Below are 17,756 nucleotides of genomic sequence, written 5' to 3'. Positions count from 1 at the left end.
ATACAGATTGAGTTCATTAAGTCTGTCCTGATACGTTTTATGGTTAAGACCTTCCACCATTCTTGTAGCCCGTCTTTCGTTCCATTTGATCAATATCTTTTTGTAGGTGAGGTCTCCAGAACTGAACACAGTATTCCAAATGTGGTCTCACCAGCGCTCAATATAGCGGGATCATAATCTCCCTCTTCCTGCTTGTTATACCTCTAGCTATGCAGCCAAGCATCCTACTTGCTTTTCCTACTGCCCGACCACTCATGGAGACGCTCCACTCAATGAGAAGCTTCCAAGATGAACTCAAATGCATGAATTTGGCTTGTATAAATGATGCTTTCTATAAAAAAAAGATTAATTTGAAATATCAGCGGGTGGATTCCTCCTTTGTTTTAAATCTGCGTAGGCTCAGGATGGAACACCACCCATTCTACTTCTGCCTTTTCTTTCTCTCGTTTTCCCAATCCAGAGCCTCACTTCTCGGGTGTAAATTTTTTTCTTTATTTTTCTTTCAACATACAATTTTTCTTTTTCTTTCAACATAGCAATGGAAACTGCAGTTTAATGCTTCCAAATGTAAAATAATGCACTTGGGGAAAAGGAATCCTCAATCTGAGTATTGCATTGGCAGTTCTGTGTTAGCAAAAACTTCAGAAGAGAAGGATTTAGGGGTAGTGATTTCTGACAGTCTCAAAATGGGTGAGCAGTGTGGTCGGGCAGTAGGAAAAGCAAGTAGGATGCTTGGCTGCATAGCTAGAGGTATAACAAGCAGGAAGGGGGAGATTGTGATCCCCTTATATAGAGTGCTGGTGAGACCACATTTGGAATACTGTGTTCAGTTCTGGAGACCTCACCTACAAAAAGACATTGACAAAATTGAACGGGTCCAAAGACGGGCTACAAGAATGGGGGAAGGTCTTAAGCATAAAACGTATCAGGAAAGACTTAATGAACTCAATCTGTATAGTCTGGAGGACAGAAGGAAAAGGGGGGACATGATCGAAACATTTACATATGTTAAAGGGTTAAATAAGGTTCAGGAGGGAAGTGTTTTTAATAGGAAAGTGAACACAGGAACAAGGAGACACAATCTGAAGTTAGTTGGGGGAAAGATCAAAAGCAACGTGAGGAAATATTATTTCACTGAAAGAGTAGTACTGTAGATCCTTGGAACAAACTCCCAGCAGACATGGTTGGTAAATCCACAGTAACTGAATTTAAACATGCCTGGGATAAACATATATCCATCCTAAGATTAAATACAGGAAATAGTATAAGGGCAGACTAGATGGACCATGAGGTCTTTTTCTGCTGTCAGTCTTCTATGTTTCTATACAATAAAACAACACGAGCAACAAAAAGCACAGAATCAATGCTTAAAATAATAATTAATAATATTTCTTAGGTATGTTGAACAGAGAGAGGGAAAAAAAGCTAATAATAGTTTCAATATGTTTGTTTCACAGAGCCTCACTTCTCAAGTTGACTTCAGCCCTCTGCCAAACCAGGGCCCAGTTCTGCGCTCGAAGCCACGAACTCAGAAACACGCCCCTGTCCGTCCCTGGAAATCGTTGCCTCCCACACCTTCGGGATTACTGGAAAAAGACCAGAAGGGTAAGAGGAGATCTGCATATTTGCCCTCTCTTGTTTCCTAATATGGTAGGTGGGTTCTGTCTTATTTTGCTTCCGGTTCGATTCCTGCCGTACCATGTGCACACGTGCACAGAAGCAAAAATCAAATTGGCCCGGGATGCCAGTGAAGGGCTGTAAAAAATTTTACTGCCACACTGTAGGTGTACATAAGAACATAAGAAGAGCCATGCTGAATCAGGCCAAAGCCCATTGAGTCTGCCGCACAAATCCCAGCGACCGGTTAGGTCCCACAGAGTGGGCCTTCCCCGGGTCCCGTCAACAAAACAATGTCGTTTGGCGGGCCCCAGGGGAAGAGCCTTCTCTGTGGCGGCCCCAGCCCTCTGGAAACAACTCCCCCCGGAGATTAGAATTGCCCCCACCCTCTTCGCCTTTCGTAAGCTCCTTAAAACCCACCTCTGCCATCAGGCATGGGGGAACTGAGATATTCTTTCCCCCTAGGCCTTTACAATTCATGCATGGTATGTTTGTTTGTATGTATGTTTGGTTTTACAAATAAGGGTTTTTTAACTGTTTCATTATTGGATTTACATGCTGTTTTGTACTACTGTTGTTAGCCGCCCTGAGTCTACGGAGAGGGGCGGCATACAAATCCAATTAATAATAATAATAATAATAATAATAATAATAATAATAATAATAATTCTGTGTCACACAGTGGCCCACCAATTGTCAATGGGGATCTTGAGCAGAAAGAGAAGGCAAAACCCTCCCTTTCCCCTTGAACCCCTTGAGCCTCAAAAGAGGAAGAAATTGCCAAATCTCTAAAGAAGGGGGATAAAACCTTCTTCAGATATATTAGTGATAAGAAGAAGAAAAACTGCGGCATCACGAAGCTTAGTACCGGGAAAAATACATGCATTAATGGGAATAAGGAGATCGCTGACCATTTCAATAGCTACTTCTGTTCAGTTTTCTCAAAAGACACCTTACAAAATAATACTATAGAGGGATATAGCATTGCCTCCAACTGTACGGATTCAGCTCCAGTGATCTTAGAAGCCGATGTCTTAGAAGAACTTGAACGATTAAAGATAAATAAGGCAATGGGTCCAGATGGCATCCACCCCAGAGTTCTTAAAGAACTCAGATCTGTCATTGCTACCCCCCTGACTGATTTGTTTAACCAATCCTTGTTAACAGGAGATGTTCCTGAGGATTGGAGAATGGCAAGTGTTGTGCCTATCCACAAGAAGGGCAGTAGAGAAGAAGCTGGTAACTACAGGCCAGTTAGCTTGACATCAGTTGTCGTTAAAATGATGGAGACTCTACTGAAAAAGAGGATAAATCAGCACCTAAAAAACAATAAATTATTGGACCCAAATCAGCATGGCTTTACTGAAGGCAAATCATGTCAGACTAATCTCATTGATTTCTTTGACTATGTCACAAAGGTGTTGTATGAAGGTGGTGCTGTGGATATTGCCTACCTGGACTTCAGCAAAGCCTTTGATACGGTTCCACATAAAGAGCTGATAGATAAATTAGTGAAGATTGGACTTAATCCCTGGATAGTTCAATGGATTTGCAGCTGGCTGAAGCATAACCAGAGGGTTGTTGTGAATGGCGAGTATTCTGAGCAGAGTCAGGTTACAAGCGGTGTGCCACAAGGGTCTGTTCTGGGTCCTATTCTTTTTAATATGTTTGTGAGTGACACAGGGGAAGGTCTGGTAGGGAAGGTTTGCCTATTTGCCGATGACTCTAAAGTGTGCAATAGGGTTGATATTCCTGGAGGCGTCGGCAATATGGTAAATGATTTAGCTTTACTAGATAAATGGTCAAAGCAATGGAAACTGCAGTTTAATGTTTCCAAATGTAAAATAATGCACTTGGGGAAAAGGAATCCTCAATCTGACTATTGTATTGGCAGTTCTGTGTTAGCAAATACTTCAAAAGAAAAGGATTTAGGCGTAGTGATTTCTGACAGTCTCAAAATGGGTGAACAGTGCAGTCAGGCAGTAGGGAAAGCAAGTAGGATGCTTGGCTGCATAGCTAGAGGTATAACAAGCAGGAAGAGGGAGATTATGATCCCGCTATATAGAATGCTGGTGAGACCACATTTGGAATACTGTGTTCAGTTCTGGAGACCTCACCTACAAAAAGATATTGACAAAATTGAACGGGTCCAAAGACGGGCTACAAGAATGGTGGAAGGTCTTAAGTATAAAACGTATCAGGAAAGACTTAATGAACTCAATCTGTATAGTCTGGAGGACAGAAGGAAAAGGGGGGACATGATCGAAACATTTAAATATATTAAAGGGTTAAATAAGGTCCAGGAGGGAAGTGTTTTTAATAGGAAAGTGAACACAAGAACAAGGGGACACAATCTGAGGTTAGTTGGGGGAAAGATCAAAAGCAACATGAGAAAATATTATTTTACTGAAAGAGTAGTAGATCCTTGGAACAAACTTCCAGCAGACGTGGTAGATAAATCCACAGTAACTGAATTTAAACATGCCTGGGATAAACATATATCCATCCTAAGATAAAATACAGAAAATAGTATAAGGGCAGACTAGATGGACCATGGGGTCTTTTTCTGCCGTCAGACTTCTATGTTTCTATGTTTCTATGAACCCCAACAAATGGTACTCAAGGGAATCCTGTCTGCCTCAACCAACATAGAGGTGGCACATGGACATCCGTTTCAATGACCACCGATACACCTGGCATCCATGAATCTGTCTAATCCTGCCTTGAAGCTATCAAGGCTGACAGTTGTCACAGCCTCTTCTGGAAGTGAATTCCATAAACCAACGACCCTCTGGGTGAAGAAATATTTCCCTTGATTTGTCCTCACTTTCTTACCTACGAGGTTTAGGGAGTGGCCCCTCGTCCTAGTATTGTGTGATAGAGAAAAGATTTTTTCTCTATCCACCTTTTCTATCCCATGCATGATTTTATACACTTCGATAAAGTCACCTCTTAAACACCGCCTTTCAAGGATGAAGAGAGCAAGGCGTTGCAAGCTGGTATCATAAGGGAGGGGCTCCATTTCCTTGATCATTCTTGTTGCCCTTTTTTGCACCTTTTCCAGGTCCATTATATCCTTCTTGAGGTGAGGTGGCCAGAACTGTACACAGCACTCCAAGTGTGATCTTATTTTGTGGATGTGGCTTGCCAGCCATGTGACCAGGTGGGAGTGGCTTGATGATCATGTGACCCAGGATGGCTTAAAGGTCATGTGACTGGCTTAAAGGTGGCCAACTTGATGCCACTCACCTCAAGGGTTAGGGTTAGGGTGCCTGGCCTCTCCTTGCCTCAAAGAGATACAATTTCCCTATCTGTTTACTGCTACTGAACATCCAAAATATACTATTTAATTCTATGTATACTGTATATATATATGCCATGTGTGTACATACATATTTATTATTTATTTATTTATTATTTATTTATTACTTAGATTTGTATGCCGCCCCTCTCCGAAGACTCGGGGCGGCTCACAACATGTAAAAAACAAATCATAAGCAATCAGACAAATTTAAAAATATTTAAATATTTAAAAAACCCCATATGCTAACAGTCACACACACAGACATACCATGCATAAATTAAACGTGCCCAGGGGGAGATGTTTCAGTTCCCCCATGCCTGACGGCAAAGGTGGGTTTTAAGGAGTTTACGGAAGGCAGGAAGAGTAGGGGCAGTTCTAATCTCTGGGGGGAGTTGGTTCCAGAGGGCCGGGGCCGCCACAGAGAAGGCTCTTCCCCTGGGGCCCGCCAACCGACATTGTTTAGTTGACGGGACCCGGAGAAGGCCCACTCTGTGGGACCTAATCGGTCGCTGGGATTCGTGCGGCAGAAGGCGGTCTCGGAGATATTCTGGTCCGATGCCATGAAGGGCTTTAAAGGTCATAACCAACACTTTGAATTGTGACCGGAAATTGATCGGCAACCAATGCAGACTGCGGAGTGATGGTGAAACATGGGCATACCTAGGTAGGCCCATGACTGCTCTCGCAGCTGCATTTTGCACGATCTGAAGTTTCCGAACACTTTTCAAAGGTAGCCCCATGTAGAGAGCATTACAGTAGTCGAACCTCGAGGTGATGAGGGCATGAGTGACTGTGAGCAATGAGTCCCGGTCCAGATAGGGCCGCAACTGGTGCACCAGGCGAACCTGGGCAAACGCCCCCCTCGCCACAGCTGAAAGATGTTGTTCTAATGTGAGCTGTGGATCGAGGAGGACGCCCAAGTTGCGGACCCTCTCTGAGGGGGTCAATAATTCCCCCCCCAGGGTGATGGACGGACAGATGGGATTGTCCTTGGGAGGCAGAACCCACAGCCACTCCGTCTTATCCGGGTTGAGCTTGAGTCTGTTGACACCCATCCAGGCCCCAACAGCCTCCAGGCACCGGCACATCACTTCCACCGCTTCGTTGACTGGGCATGGGGTGGAGATGTAAAGCTGGGTATCATCCGCATATTGATGATACCTCACCCCATGTCCTTGGATGATCTCGCCCAGCGGTTTCATGTAGATGTTGAATAGTAGGGGGGAGAGGACCGACCCCTGAGGCACCCCACAAGGGAGAAACCTAGGAGTCGACCTCTGGCCCCCCACTAACACCGACTGCGACCGGCCAGAGAGGTAGGAGGAGAACCACTGAAGGACAGTGCCCCCCACTCCCAGCCCCTCCAGCCGGTGCAGAAGGATACCATGGTCGATGGTATCGAAAGCCGCTGAGAGGTCAAGGAGCACCAGGACAGAGGATAAACCCCTGTCCCGGGCCCGCCAGAGATCATCCATCAACGCGACCAAAGCGGTTTCCATGCTGTAACCGGCCCTGAAACCCGACTGCTGGGGACCTAGATAATCGGCTTCTTCCAAGGACCGCTGGAGCTGGAGTGCCACCACCTTCTCGACAACCTTCCCCATAAAGGGAAGGTTGGAGACTGGACGATAGTTGTTAAGTACGGCTGGGTCCAGGGAGGGCTTCTTGAGGAGGGGGCGCACGAGCGCTTCTTTATAGAGTGATGGAAAAACTCCCCTCCCCAAGGAAGCGTTGGTAATCTCCTGGGCCCAGCTCCGTGTCACCTCCCTGCTGGCCGAAACCAACCAGGAGGGACACGGATCCAGTAAACAGGTGGCGGAACTCACAGCTCCGATGGCCTTGTCCACTTCATCAGGTGTCACCAGATCAAACTCTTCCCAGACAGGTGGACAAGTACGTGCCCCAGTCACCTCGACTGACTCGTTGTCAGTCGACTCTGTTTTACAATTGGAGTCGAGGTCGGCTCGGATCCGAGCGACTTTATCAGCGAAAAACGTGTTAAAGTCCTCGGCACTACTCTGTAAGGGCTCCCCAACTCCCCCCTGGTTAAGAAGGGAGCGGGTCACCCTAAACAGAGCGGCCGGGCGGGATTCCGCTGATGCAATCAAGGCGGCATGGTACGCGCATCTTGCCGCCTTGAGCGCCACTTTGTAAGTCTTAATAAAAGCTCTTACAAGTGTTCGGTCGGATTCAGACCTACTCTTCCTCCATCGTGCATATGTGCATATTACACATAAGCACACAAAAATATACATTATCTACTTTATAAACTGTATGTATATGTATGTATATGTACACAAACACACACACACAGAGCTCTTCTAAAATTATACACATTCAACCTCATTTACTGTGATAGGAAAAACATACCCACAGCCCAGAAGGGAAAAAAAGAAAAAATATTCAAAGTTTTTCTACCGGTTCTGCATACCTGACCATACCCATAAGATCCCATCACTGCAGGCCGTCAAGTTACTACCAGTTCTATAGAACAACAAGTTTGATTTTTTTTCTGTCTTGTTTATAATCCAATGTGTTTCACTAATTTAGAAAATTGTGGGGCTCCAGGAATCAAGTTTACACAGTGTAGATCCCATTCAGGGTGTATTCTACTTATTTTATTTCTTTTTTCCCCTCTCTGGTATCAGAGAAAAATAATCAGTGTACCCCCCTTCCTTTAATTCACTAATGTATGCTATTTATGAGTATAAAAAATTGACCCCATTTAAAAAATCATGAAACGAAATGGCTGGGGTCATAAAATAGTGCTGAGTTTCAAAAGGTAGAAATATTTGGCAATCCTCACCAATTGGACCGTCTGTGTCACATCAGGAGAAAAGTTGGGTACTTAAGTTGTACAAGTACACTATAAGCACACTTTCCATAGTAGAAAAGCTATTGTGCTTCATAGGTTTAGCTGAGAAAATTAGATGCTTGCTCAACACTGCCACCCAGTGGCAAAGAACAAGACCTCTGCCCAAGTTCAATTTTTAACCCAGATACTGTATTAGAATACCGAAGGAGTCAAAAAAGTCAAGATGGCGGCCACAACTGTGTTGTAAAAGCCCCACCCCTTTTTATGGGCATGATGGATATCCTTTTGCTTTTCATTTTTGCATTTTGGTATCTGACGAAAGCCGAAAGCCAAAATAAGCTGCCGTTATTTTCTTACTTCCTAATTATGACATAAGCTCAGTTTTACTTAAAAAAAAATAAAATAAACAAGAACTTTGGGGAACTCTCTTCAATTGTGCAACAGAAACTTCCAGAATTTGGAATGAAATGTGGACTAAGCCAATTTGGTTTAGAAGGGACGGTGATGAACATTTCCACAAGATGCAACTTTGACGCTAGTTTCAGCAATAGATCTTGCACAATTGTTTTTCTCAAAAAGAATGTTTTCGTGTGCAACAAACTAAGGAAGAAATATCCATCTGGTTCAGTTCCAAGCTGGGAGAAAGGCACTGGTGACAAAATGGATGCTGTTTTGCTGTCACGCCCTTTGTTAAAAGGGCATTATAAATAAATGTTTATTAATATTAATATTATTATTATTATTATGCACAGAGGAAAAAATAGATTTTAAAAATGTCTGAAAATAATAAATAAATAAATAAATAAATAGATAAACAAATAAATAGATAAACAAATAGATAGATAGATAGATAGATAGATAAATAAATAAATAAATAAATAAATAAATAAATAAATAATATAGCGGCACCCACGGATCCAGTTTGGTGACATCATCGTGATATCACAGTGGGTTGCTACCGGGTCAAGCAAACGGGTCCAAGCCAAGAGGAACCCTGGTCTGTTGTGAAGAAAAGGTGGAGAACCCCTGAGGTAAAAGGGGCCAAAACATTTATGAAGTCCAGAACAATGAGATAACTTACAGAAGCGGCTCAGGCAGACACCTTCCTGTTTCACTGGTGTATAAGAGGGAGAAGGGGGATGGCCCAGATAGCCAAACCTTGCGTGAGGATGAGCGAGAATGTGAGATTTTGGCTTTTTTCACTGATATTTTTGCTTCCACATATGCGCACAAAGCTCCATTTTTGCTACCAGGACTCTGTATTGCCCTGCACCGGCTGCAACTCGCTACTGGTTACAGCTAGTCTTTGACTTATGACTTTATCGAGGCCAGGATTTTTGTTGCCAAGCGCAACCAGTTGTTAAGTGAATTGTGGCCAATTTTATGACCTTTTTTTGCCAATTAAGTGAATCACTACAGTTGTTAAATGAACCATGCTGTCATTAAATGAATCTGGCTTCCTCCATTAATTTTGCTTGTCAGAAACCAGCTGGAAAGGTCACAAATGGTGATTGCATCATCTCAGGATGCTAATAACCATCAAAAATACATGCTAGCGCCAAACACCCAAATTTTGATCACGTGGTCGTGGGGATGCTGAGATGCTGATAAATTTGAGGACTGGCTGTAAATCCAGGGATAAAATGCTCCCAGTTCGCGCAAAATGGCTCAGGGCCAGACTATTTATTGGACCGCCTCCTCCCTCCTCCCTCATTGCGGCCCGCAAGCGCCCACAGAGTCAGTCTTCTCCAGGTCCCATCCGCCAAATGTCAGTTGGTGGGATCTCGGGGAAGAGCCTTCTCTATGGTGGCTCCAACCCTATGGAATCAATTTGCCCCCAGAGATTTGCATTATCTCCCCCCTACCTGTTTTCTGGAAAGCTGTTAAAACCTGGCTTTTCCGGCAGGCCTGGAATTAAGACTGATTGTTGCAAGTATGGTTTTATAACACATGTGATTTTAGTGATGTTTTTTATTTGTTTTTCTTAACTTTTATTTGTTTATTTATTTATTTATTTATTAATTAATTAATTAATTAATTAATTAATTAATTAATTAGATTTGTATGCCGCCCCTTTTCGTAGACTCGGGGCTGCTCACAACATAATAAAACAATTCATAACAAATGTAATACACTGTAATTTTCAATTTAAAATTTAAAGTAGTTAAGAAAACCCCGTTTTTAAGCAGACATACCTACAAACATACCATACATAAATTATATAGGCCCGGGGGAGATATCTCAATTCCCCCATGCCTGACGACAAAGGTGGGTTTTGAGGAGTTTACGAAAGGCAAGGAGGGTAGGGGCAGTTCTAATCTCTGGGGGGAGCTGGTTCCAGAGAGTCAGGGCCGCCACAGAGAAGGCTCTTCCCCTGGGGCCCGCCAACCGACATTGTTTAGTTGACGGGACCCGGAGAAGGCCGATTCTGTGGGACCTAATCGGTCGCTGGGATTCGTGCAGTAGAAGGCGGTCTATTAGCTGCTCAGAGTCCGTTTGGAGTGAGTGGCATATAAATGCAATAAATAAATAAATAAATGAATGAATGAATGAGTGAAGGAAGGAAGGAAGAGCGAGGCTCCACCCACCTGCCCAGAAGTCACCATTTGGGGTTTTTTACCCTCTGTGCATGCACAAAACATTCTGTGTATGTGCAGAGGATAAAAAACTCAAATGGTGGTGTCCAGGCATGTGGGCAGAGCCTCGCGCTCCCTTCACAACTGGCTCTCCAATGACCAATAGGCACGAGCAAACTGAGAACATTTCACCTCTGTGTAAATTGCATTTTTCAGTGCCCTTGTAACTCAAATGATTGCCAAACGAATGGCGGTTTTTAATCTCTTTGAACAAACTCTGTTAATCGGGACCGCCTTCTGCCGCACGAATCCCAGCGACCGGTGAGGTCCCACAGAGTCGGCCTTCTTCGGGTCCCGTCGACTAAACAATGTCGTCTGGCGGGTCCCAGGGGAAGAACCTTCTCTGTGGTGGCTCCGACCCTCTGGAACCAGCTCCCCCCTGAGATTAGGATTGCCCCCACCGTCCCTGCCTTTCATAAACTCCTTAAAACCCACCTCTGCCGTCAGGCATGGTGGAACTAAAACATCTCCCCCTTGCCCATGTTGTTTTGCCGTTTGATTGATTGTGTGCTTGTTTTTTTTTATATATATTGGGATTGTTTTATGAATTTCTTAACTTAAAATTGTAATTGGATTGGCGGGCATTGGATTTGTCACTATGTACTGTTTTTTACTATTGTTGTGAGCCGCCCCGAGTCTGCGGAGAGGGGCGGCATATAAATCCAATAAATCTAATCTAATCTAATCTAATCTGAAAACCCCTCCTGATATGACAAATGTACTATCTTTTTCTTTTATGTACGCTGAGAGCATATGCACCTAGACAAATTCCTTGTGTGTCCAATCGTGCTTGGCCAATAAAGAATTCTATTTTATTCTATATTTGGGTAGCATACAGGAACAAAACTGCCATAAAGGAACACAACAATACCATTCAGGAACAAAACTGCCATAAAGTAACACAACAATACCATACAGGAACAAAACTGCCATAAAGGAACACAACAAATGCCTTAATTTTAATGCCGGTTGTTATTGACGGTGAAAATAAATATCAACCTGGGCTCTGCAACAACCTTCAAGGACACAATGACGGTCACTTTAGGAGACAGGGAAAGGTTAAAAACTCAGAAATGTCCAACTCACTCTTCTAGATTTCTTTCCAGAAACTATGCTGAGAAAGGTCATTTCCCTTAAAATATCCAACTTTTAAGGAAGCCCAGAAATAGAGGGGATTCCCATTTTTTCAAGGAAATGCTTCACACACACACAAAACATGCTGTAGATACTAGTTTTGTTGAAGGGGATTCTTTGAAAGGAGGTTTGAAATCCTTATCTAGTGTCAAGTTGGCTCCACTGCTAGTAGATCAAATTCTTGTGTGGTTGTATTGTATAATAAAGGTTTAGCGCTTTGAAATTCGCACCCAAGGCTTTCTTTCTCCGAGTCCCATGAAGTAGGAAATGGCCAAACCACTTTTGAAAAATCTTGCCAAGATCTCTGGGTCAGCTCCACCGGTGGCCTTTGTTAAGTCTTAACAGTCTTTTGGACAAAACTTTTACACATCTTAGCTGGCCAGGGCTGTGGGCCTTGCTGGAATCTGGCTTCGTTCTGGTAGGCCCAACCAAGCGGCCTACAAAATTGAGATGATTTTTTTTCCAGGTGGTTGTACTGTGCAGAGGGAGCAAGCAGAATCAGGGGGATTTCTGGGGGTCCGCAGCCCTTCCATGCAGAGGGATGGGAGGGAGGGGTCCTGGTGGAGGAGAGAGAGGCAGGGGGCCACAACTGGTCAGGTCTCAGTGTCGCCGGGGAAAACCCATCCTCCTCTTGCACGCCTGTTCAGGAAATGTCTGCCTCTGATTCCCCATCCAGGATTCCCTCAGGGGGCAGTTTCCACTGTGAGCCATCGGATGCCTTGTCTCAGGTCTTACTATAGGCTTGTCCAAGTCAACACTCGTGGGCTTAGTAGCAGCAGCACCATTTCCTACCACGCACAAATCTAGTTAAGTTTTAATGTGGCTTGTTGTTTTGCTTGGTTGTAACATCCGGAGCTGCAATCTTCTGGAGAAACGATGGTTCAGGTGGATAGTGAAAAATCAGAGAAGGGGAGAGTTTGAGGATTGTGTGGCATGAATTCATCCAATGTTGTTTTTGTTTCTTCCTCCCCTTCCTCCTCTTCATCTTCCTCCTCTTCATCTTCCTCCTCTTCCTCCTCCTCCTTTTCCTCCTCCTCCTCCTCCTCCTCCTCCTCCTCTTCCTCCTCCTGTTCCTCCTTTTCCTCCTCCTGTTCCTCCTCCACCTCCTTCTCTTCCCCCTCCTCCTCCCCCTCCTCCTCCCCCCTCCTCCTCCTCCTTTTCCTCCTCCTCCTCTTCCTCCTTCTCCTCCTCTTCCTCCTCCACTTCCTCCTCTTCCTCCTTCTCTTCCTATTCCTTCTTCCCCATCTTCTCCATCTTCTCCTTCCCCTCCTTCTTCCTTTTGCACAGTCTTTTTCTCTTCTCTGACTTCCCTCCAGGCTGAAGAGTTTTTTGACATGGTGGCCACAATCCAGGCCCGGAGGCTCAACGACCAGCGGGCCGATTTTGCAGGGCCTGAAGTTGCAAGCGAAGAGAATCCTGGGATATCGGAAGACCAACTCTATGACACTATTCTAGCTCACCAGGTATGTACGCTAGCTGTTGATCCTCCAAGCTCCGGTTCTCCTGGAGGACTTTTTAAAAATCTTTCCAGGGTCATCCTCCTCCCAAACACTCAAAATTGTAGAATTTAGGACTTAAGTTACATAGAAACATAGAAGTCTGACGGCAGAAAAAGACCTCATGGTCCATCTAGTCTTCCCTCATACTATTTCCTGTATTTTATCTTAGGATGGATATATGTTTATCCCAGGCATGTTTAAATTCAGTTACTGTGGATTTACCAACCACGTCTGCTGGAAGTTTGTTCCAAGCATCTACTACTCTTTCAGTAAAATAATATTTTCTCATGTTGCTTTTGATCTTTCCCCCAACTAACTTCAGATTGTGTCCCCTTGTTCTTGTGTTCACTTTCCTATTAAAAACACTTCCCTCCTGAACCTTATTTAACCCTTTAACATATTTAAATGTTTCGATCATGTCCCTCCTTTTCCTTCTGTCCTCCAGACTATACAGATTGAGATCATGTTGTTGTAATGAGGTGGTTTATGGCTTTATAAACCCTAGCTTTATGATTATGCGGAGAGGGGCGGCATACAAATCCAATCAATCAATCAATCAATCAATCAATAATAAATAAATAAATAAATAAATAAATAAATAAATAAATAACTAACAATCTCCTTGTGGGTCTCTCCTTTGGAATGACCATGATGCAAAGGAAAAATAGATATTGTAAATTATGCAAAAAAAACCCAGAATAACAATTCCACTGTGAGGATCTATTTGTTTAATTTATTTCTAAGGCTTCCTGCTCACCAGCAACTCTGGGCAGTTTATGAAATGATAAATAAACTGACCGTAACAAGGAAAGACATCCAAGCTGGGAAGAAAAAGTAAAAATCAATAATATAGAACAGTTAACAATGACAATTACATCACCCTTACGCAACCACACAACCACCACCTACTCTATTCAGAATGGAAATGCCATTGTTTGTTTAATCAAAATTTGTATGAGCAGGATCCATCAGGAGTAAAGTTTCTGGAGATTGGGTAAAACTTAAACATTTTGCAGAAAAACTGAAGAGTTTTTGAGAAAGCAAAAAACCAAAACCAGCCAAAAGCTGATCCAACTGCCCAAGTGAAGAGTATCTACTTAGAACTATTAAAACATTATTTAGATTTTCATGTTATTGCAGTTCCCATTTTTTAAATGTCAGGAATATACACTGCTCAAAAAAATAAAGGGAACACTCAAAGAACACGTCCTAGATCTGAATGAATGAAATACTCTCACTGAATACTTTGTTCTGTGCAAAGTTGAATGTGCACAACAGCAGGTGAAATTGATTGTCAATCAGTGTTGCTTCCTAAGTGGACAGTTTAATTTCACAGAAGTTTGATTTACTTGGAGTTATATTGTGTTGTTTAAATGTTGCCTTGATTTTTTTGAGCGGTGTATTTAGAGAGGTTAGTAGTGCAAATTGGAAAAGAAAAATATTGTTGAAGCAAGAGACAATGAACCTGTCGCAGGAAGTGTGAGAGCAGACTGTGCTTCTTTATCTATAGGTAGTCCTTGACATATTACCACAACTGAGGCCAAAGCTTCTGTTGCTAAGCAAGACATTCTTTAAGTGAGCTTTGCCCCATATTTACAACTTTTCTTGCCACATTTGTTAAGCCCATTACTACAGTTATTAAATTAGTAGCACCATGGTTAAGTGAATCTCCCTTCCCCATGACCCCAAACAAATGGGGTCTTCGGAGAGGGGCGGCATACAAATCTAATAAATTGAAATAAATTGAAATGGTACCCAAGGGAATCTTACCTGCCTCCACCAACATAGAGGCAGCACATGGGCATCCGTTTCAATAACCACTGATACATGTGGCATCCATAAAGCTGCTGTAGCTTAGAGGTGGATCTCTTGCCTCACAATCAGGAGGTTGTGAGTTCAATCCTAAGTAGAGGCAGATGTAGGGTCTCTTGCTTTGAGCAGTGGGTTGGATTAGATGACCTGCAAGGTCTCTTTCAACTCTGTTTATGTACTAAAATTTGGGGGCGTCTTTCATTTAAAGCAGATCGTTCTTAGATTTTCATCTCTATTAAGCCTTCAGGTGGCCTAGTTCAGGGAACTCTCTGGAAGGGTAAAAATAAAATAAAATAAAATAAAGAGGAAAGCTCCAATCCTATGTTTGGTGTTGTCCACAGGACTTTATTTGCATCTAAATCTTGGGAGGACTTTGCTCTCAATAGCAAACTGGTAGTAAAGATAATTGAAACCCATTACTGTTGTTTGTTTGTTTGTTTGTATGTATGTATGTATGTATGTATGTATGTATGTATGTATGTATTTATTTATTTATATTTGTCATACAAATATAGTATTGTATTGTAGTATGTTTAACATAATATAAGTAATAAAGTAGAGATAGAAAAGATAAAAAAAGACATTTGGACAGGGACATTAGGCACTTAAGTGCACTTATGCACGCCCCTTACAGACCTCTTAGAAAAGGGGAGAGGTCTATTGTAGATAATGTAAGGTTGAAGATTTTGGGATTGGGGGAAGAAACAACAGAGTCCGGTAGTGAATTCCAGGCATTGACCACTCTATTGCTGAAATCATATTTTCTGCAGTCTAGTATGGAGCAATTTACATTTAGTTTGTATCTATTGCCTGCTCTTGTGTTGTTGTTGTTAAAGGTAAAGTAGCCACTAACAGGGAGTACATGGTGATGTATGATTTTATGAACGACAGTTAAATCAGTTCGGAGGCGGCATAGCTGTAAATTTTCTAAACATAGTAATTGAAGTTTGGAAGTCTAATTTGTTGTGTGAGAAGGAGTGGAGGACTCTTCTTGCGAAGTATTTCTGGACTCCTTCAATTGTATTAATGTCTGTTATGCAGTGTGGATTCCATACAGGTGAGCTGTATTCAAGAATTGGTCTGACAAATGTTTTGTATGCTCTGGTTAGTAGATCATTGCTTTTGGAGAAGAAGCTGCGTAGAATTAAGTTTGTAACTCTTAATGCTTTTTGGGCAATGCTGTTAATAGTTATAGTTTAGTTTATAGTTTATTAGATTTGTATGCTGCCCCTCTCCGAAGACTAGAAACATAGAAACATGGAAGACTGACGGCAGAAAAAGACCTCATGATCCATCTAGTCTGCCCTTATACTATTTTTTGTATTTTATCTTAGGATGGATATATGTTGTATTTTATCTTAGGGTGGATATATGTGTAGAGGTGTTTTTCTCTGTTTGGCATGTTGATTGTCTCTTTTGCACAGTGTGTAGATATTGTTTATGTCAATGTGTTTATTTATGGCTAATTTATGCCAGGCTTCTAGAAATTCTCTAGTGTTTTTGGACTTGCCTTGGTCTAAGATGGTCACAGTTTTGCAGTTGAAACTATGGAAGAAAGAAATGTTCTGGAAACATAGAAATAAAAAATGAAAACAATTTAAGAAAGCATTAATAACATAATAAAATCCCTAACTATGCAATCATACACATTCAACCTGATCTATCATACTGTAATGCCTCTAACTCCTTCTCCCTCTTCAGAAAGAACTCTACAGAGAATTATTAAAACCATCCAGAATATCATCACCACACGTTTTCTGAATAGTTTTTATCGCAGAGCTATACACACTTAACAATGAACTAAAGGGTCACCATCAGTGAGCTGTTGGATAATATTACTTGGTCTGTTGTATAGATGTTTGGGTGGTTCAGAGTGGGGAATTTCAGGGTGGGTGGAGCATATTTTTTTGGACACCTAAAACACGATCTAAGTATTGCCCACAAAATCATATGCTGCAACGTCCTGCCTGTCAATGACTACTTCAGCTTCAACCGCAACAACACAAGAGCACGCAACAAATTCAAACTTAATATTAATCGCTCCAAGCTTGACAGTAAAAAATATGACTTTAGCAATCGAGTTGTCGAAGCATGGAACTCATTACCAGACTCAGTAGTGTCAGCCCCTAACCCCCAACATTTCTCCCTTAGACTATCCACGATTGACCTCTCTAGGTTCCCAAGAGGTCAGTAAGGGGTGTAATAAGTGCACTAGCCTGCCTTTCCTCTCCTGTCCTATTGTCTCTCCTTATCTCATATATTTATTTATTTATTTATTTATTTATTTATTTATTTATTTACTTACTTACTTACTTACTTACTTACTTACTTATTTTGTCCAATACATAATACACATTGAAGAGAAAGATATGTAATAATATAAGTAAAGAAAATAGAAGATAAGATATAAAAGTATAGGTGAACATATTTGAAAGGAAGAAAAGATAAATGAGATAACGAGAGACAATTGGACAGGGGACGGAAGGCACACTGGTGCATTTATGCACGCCCCTTACTGACCTCTAAGGAACCTGGAGAGGTCAATCGTGGATAGTCTAAGGGAAAAATGTTTGGGGTTAGAAGTTGACACTACTGAGTCAGGTAATGAGTTCCACGCTTCGACAATTTGGTTGCTGAAGTCATATTTTTTACAGTCAAGTTTGGAGCGGTTAACATTAAGTTTGAATCTGTTGTGTGCTCTTGTGTTTTTGCGATTGAAGCTGAAATAGTCATTGACAGGTAGAACGTTGCAGCATATGATCTTGTGGGCAATACTTAGATCATGTTTTAGGCATCTTAGTTCTAAGCTTTCTAGACCTAGGATTGATAGTCTGCTTTCGTAGGGTATTCTGTTTCGAGTGGAGGAGTGAAGGGCTCTTCTGGTGAAGTATCTTTGGACATTTTCAAGGGCGTTGATGTCCGAGATGTGGTATGGGTTC

General features: G+C 42.2%; 1 protein-coding gene across 1 annotated transcript in view; it reads left to right on the top strand.

Moving 5' to 3' along the window:
- Positions 1 to 17,756, top strand: part of GPSM3 (G protein signaling modulator 3) — a 34,405-nt gene that overhangs the window by 13,587 nt on the left and 3,062 nt on the right. Inside the window, exons 3-4 of the mRNA XM_070744117.1 lie at positions 1,458 to 1,605; positions 12,794 to 12,969. Coding sequence (XP_070600218.1) covers positions 1,458 to 1,605; positions 12,794 to 12,969 — 324 coding nt within the window. The remainder of the gene's footprint in view (positions 1 to 1,457; positions 1,606 to 12,793; positions 12,970 to 17,756) is intronic.

Source organism: Erythrolamprus reginae, chromosome 2 (assembly GCF_031021105.1).
Source record: "Erythrolamprus reginae isolate rEryReg1 chromosome 2, rEryReg1.hap1, whole genome shotgun sequence".
In the NCBI taxonomy this organism is placed as follows: Eukaryota; Metazoa; Chordata; class Lepidosauria; order Squamata; family Dipsadidae; genus Erythrolamprus; species Erythrolamprus reginae.
This window is presented reverse-complemented; position numbering and strand designations above follow the sequence as displayed.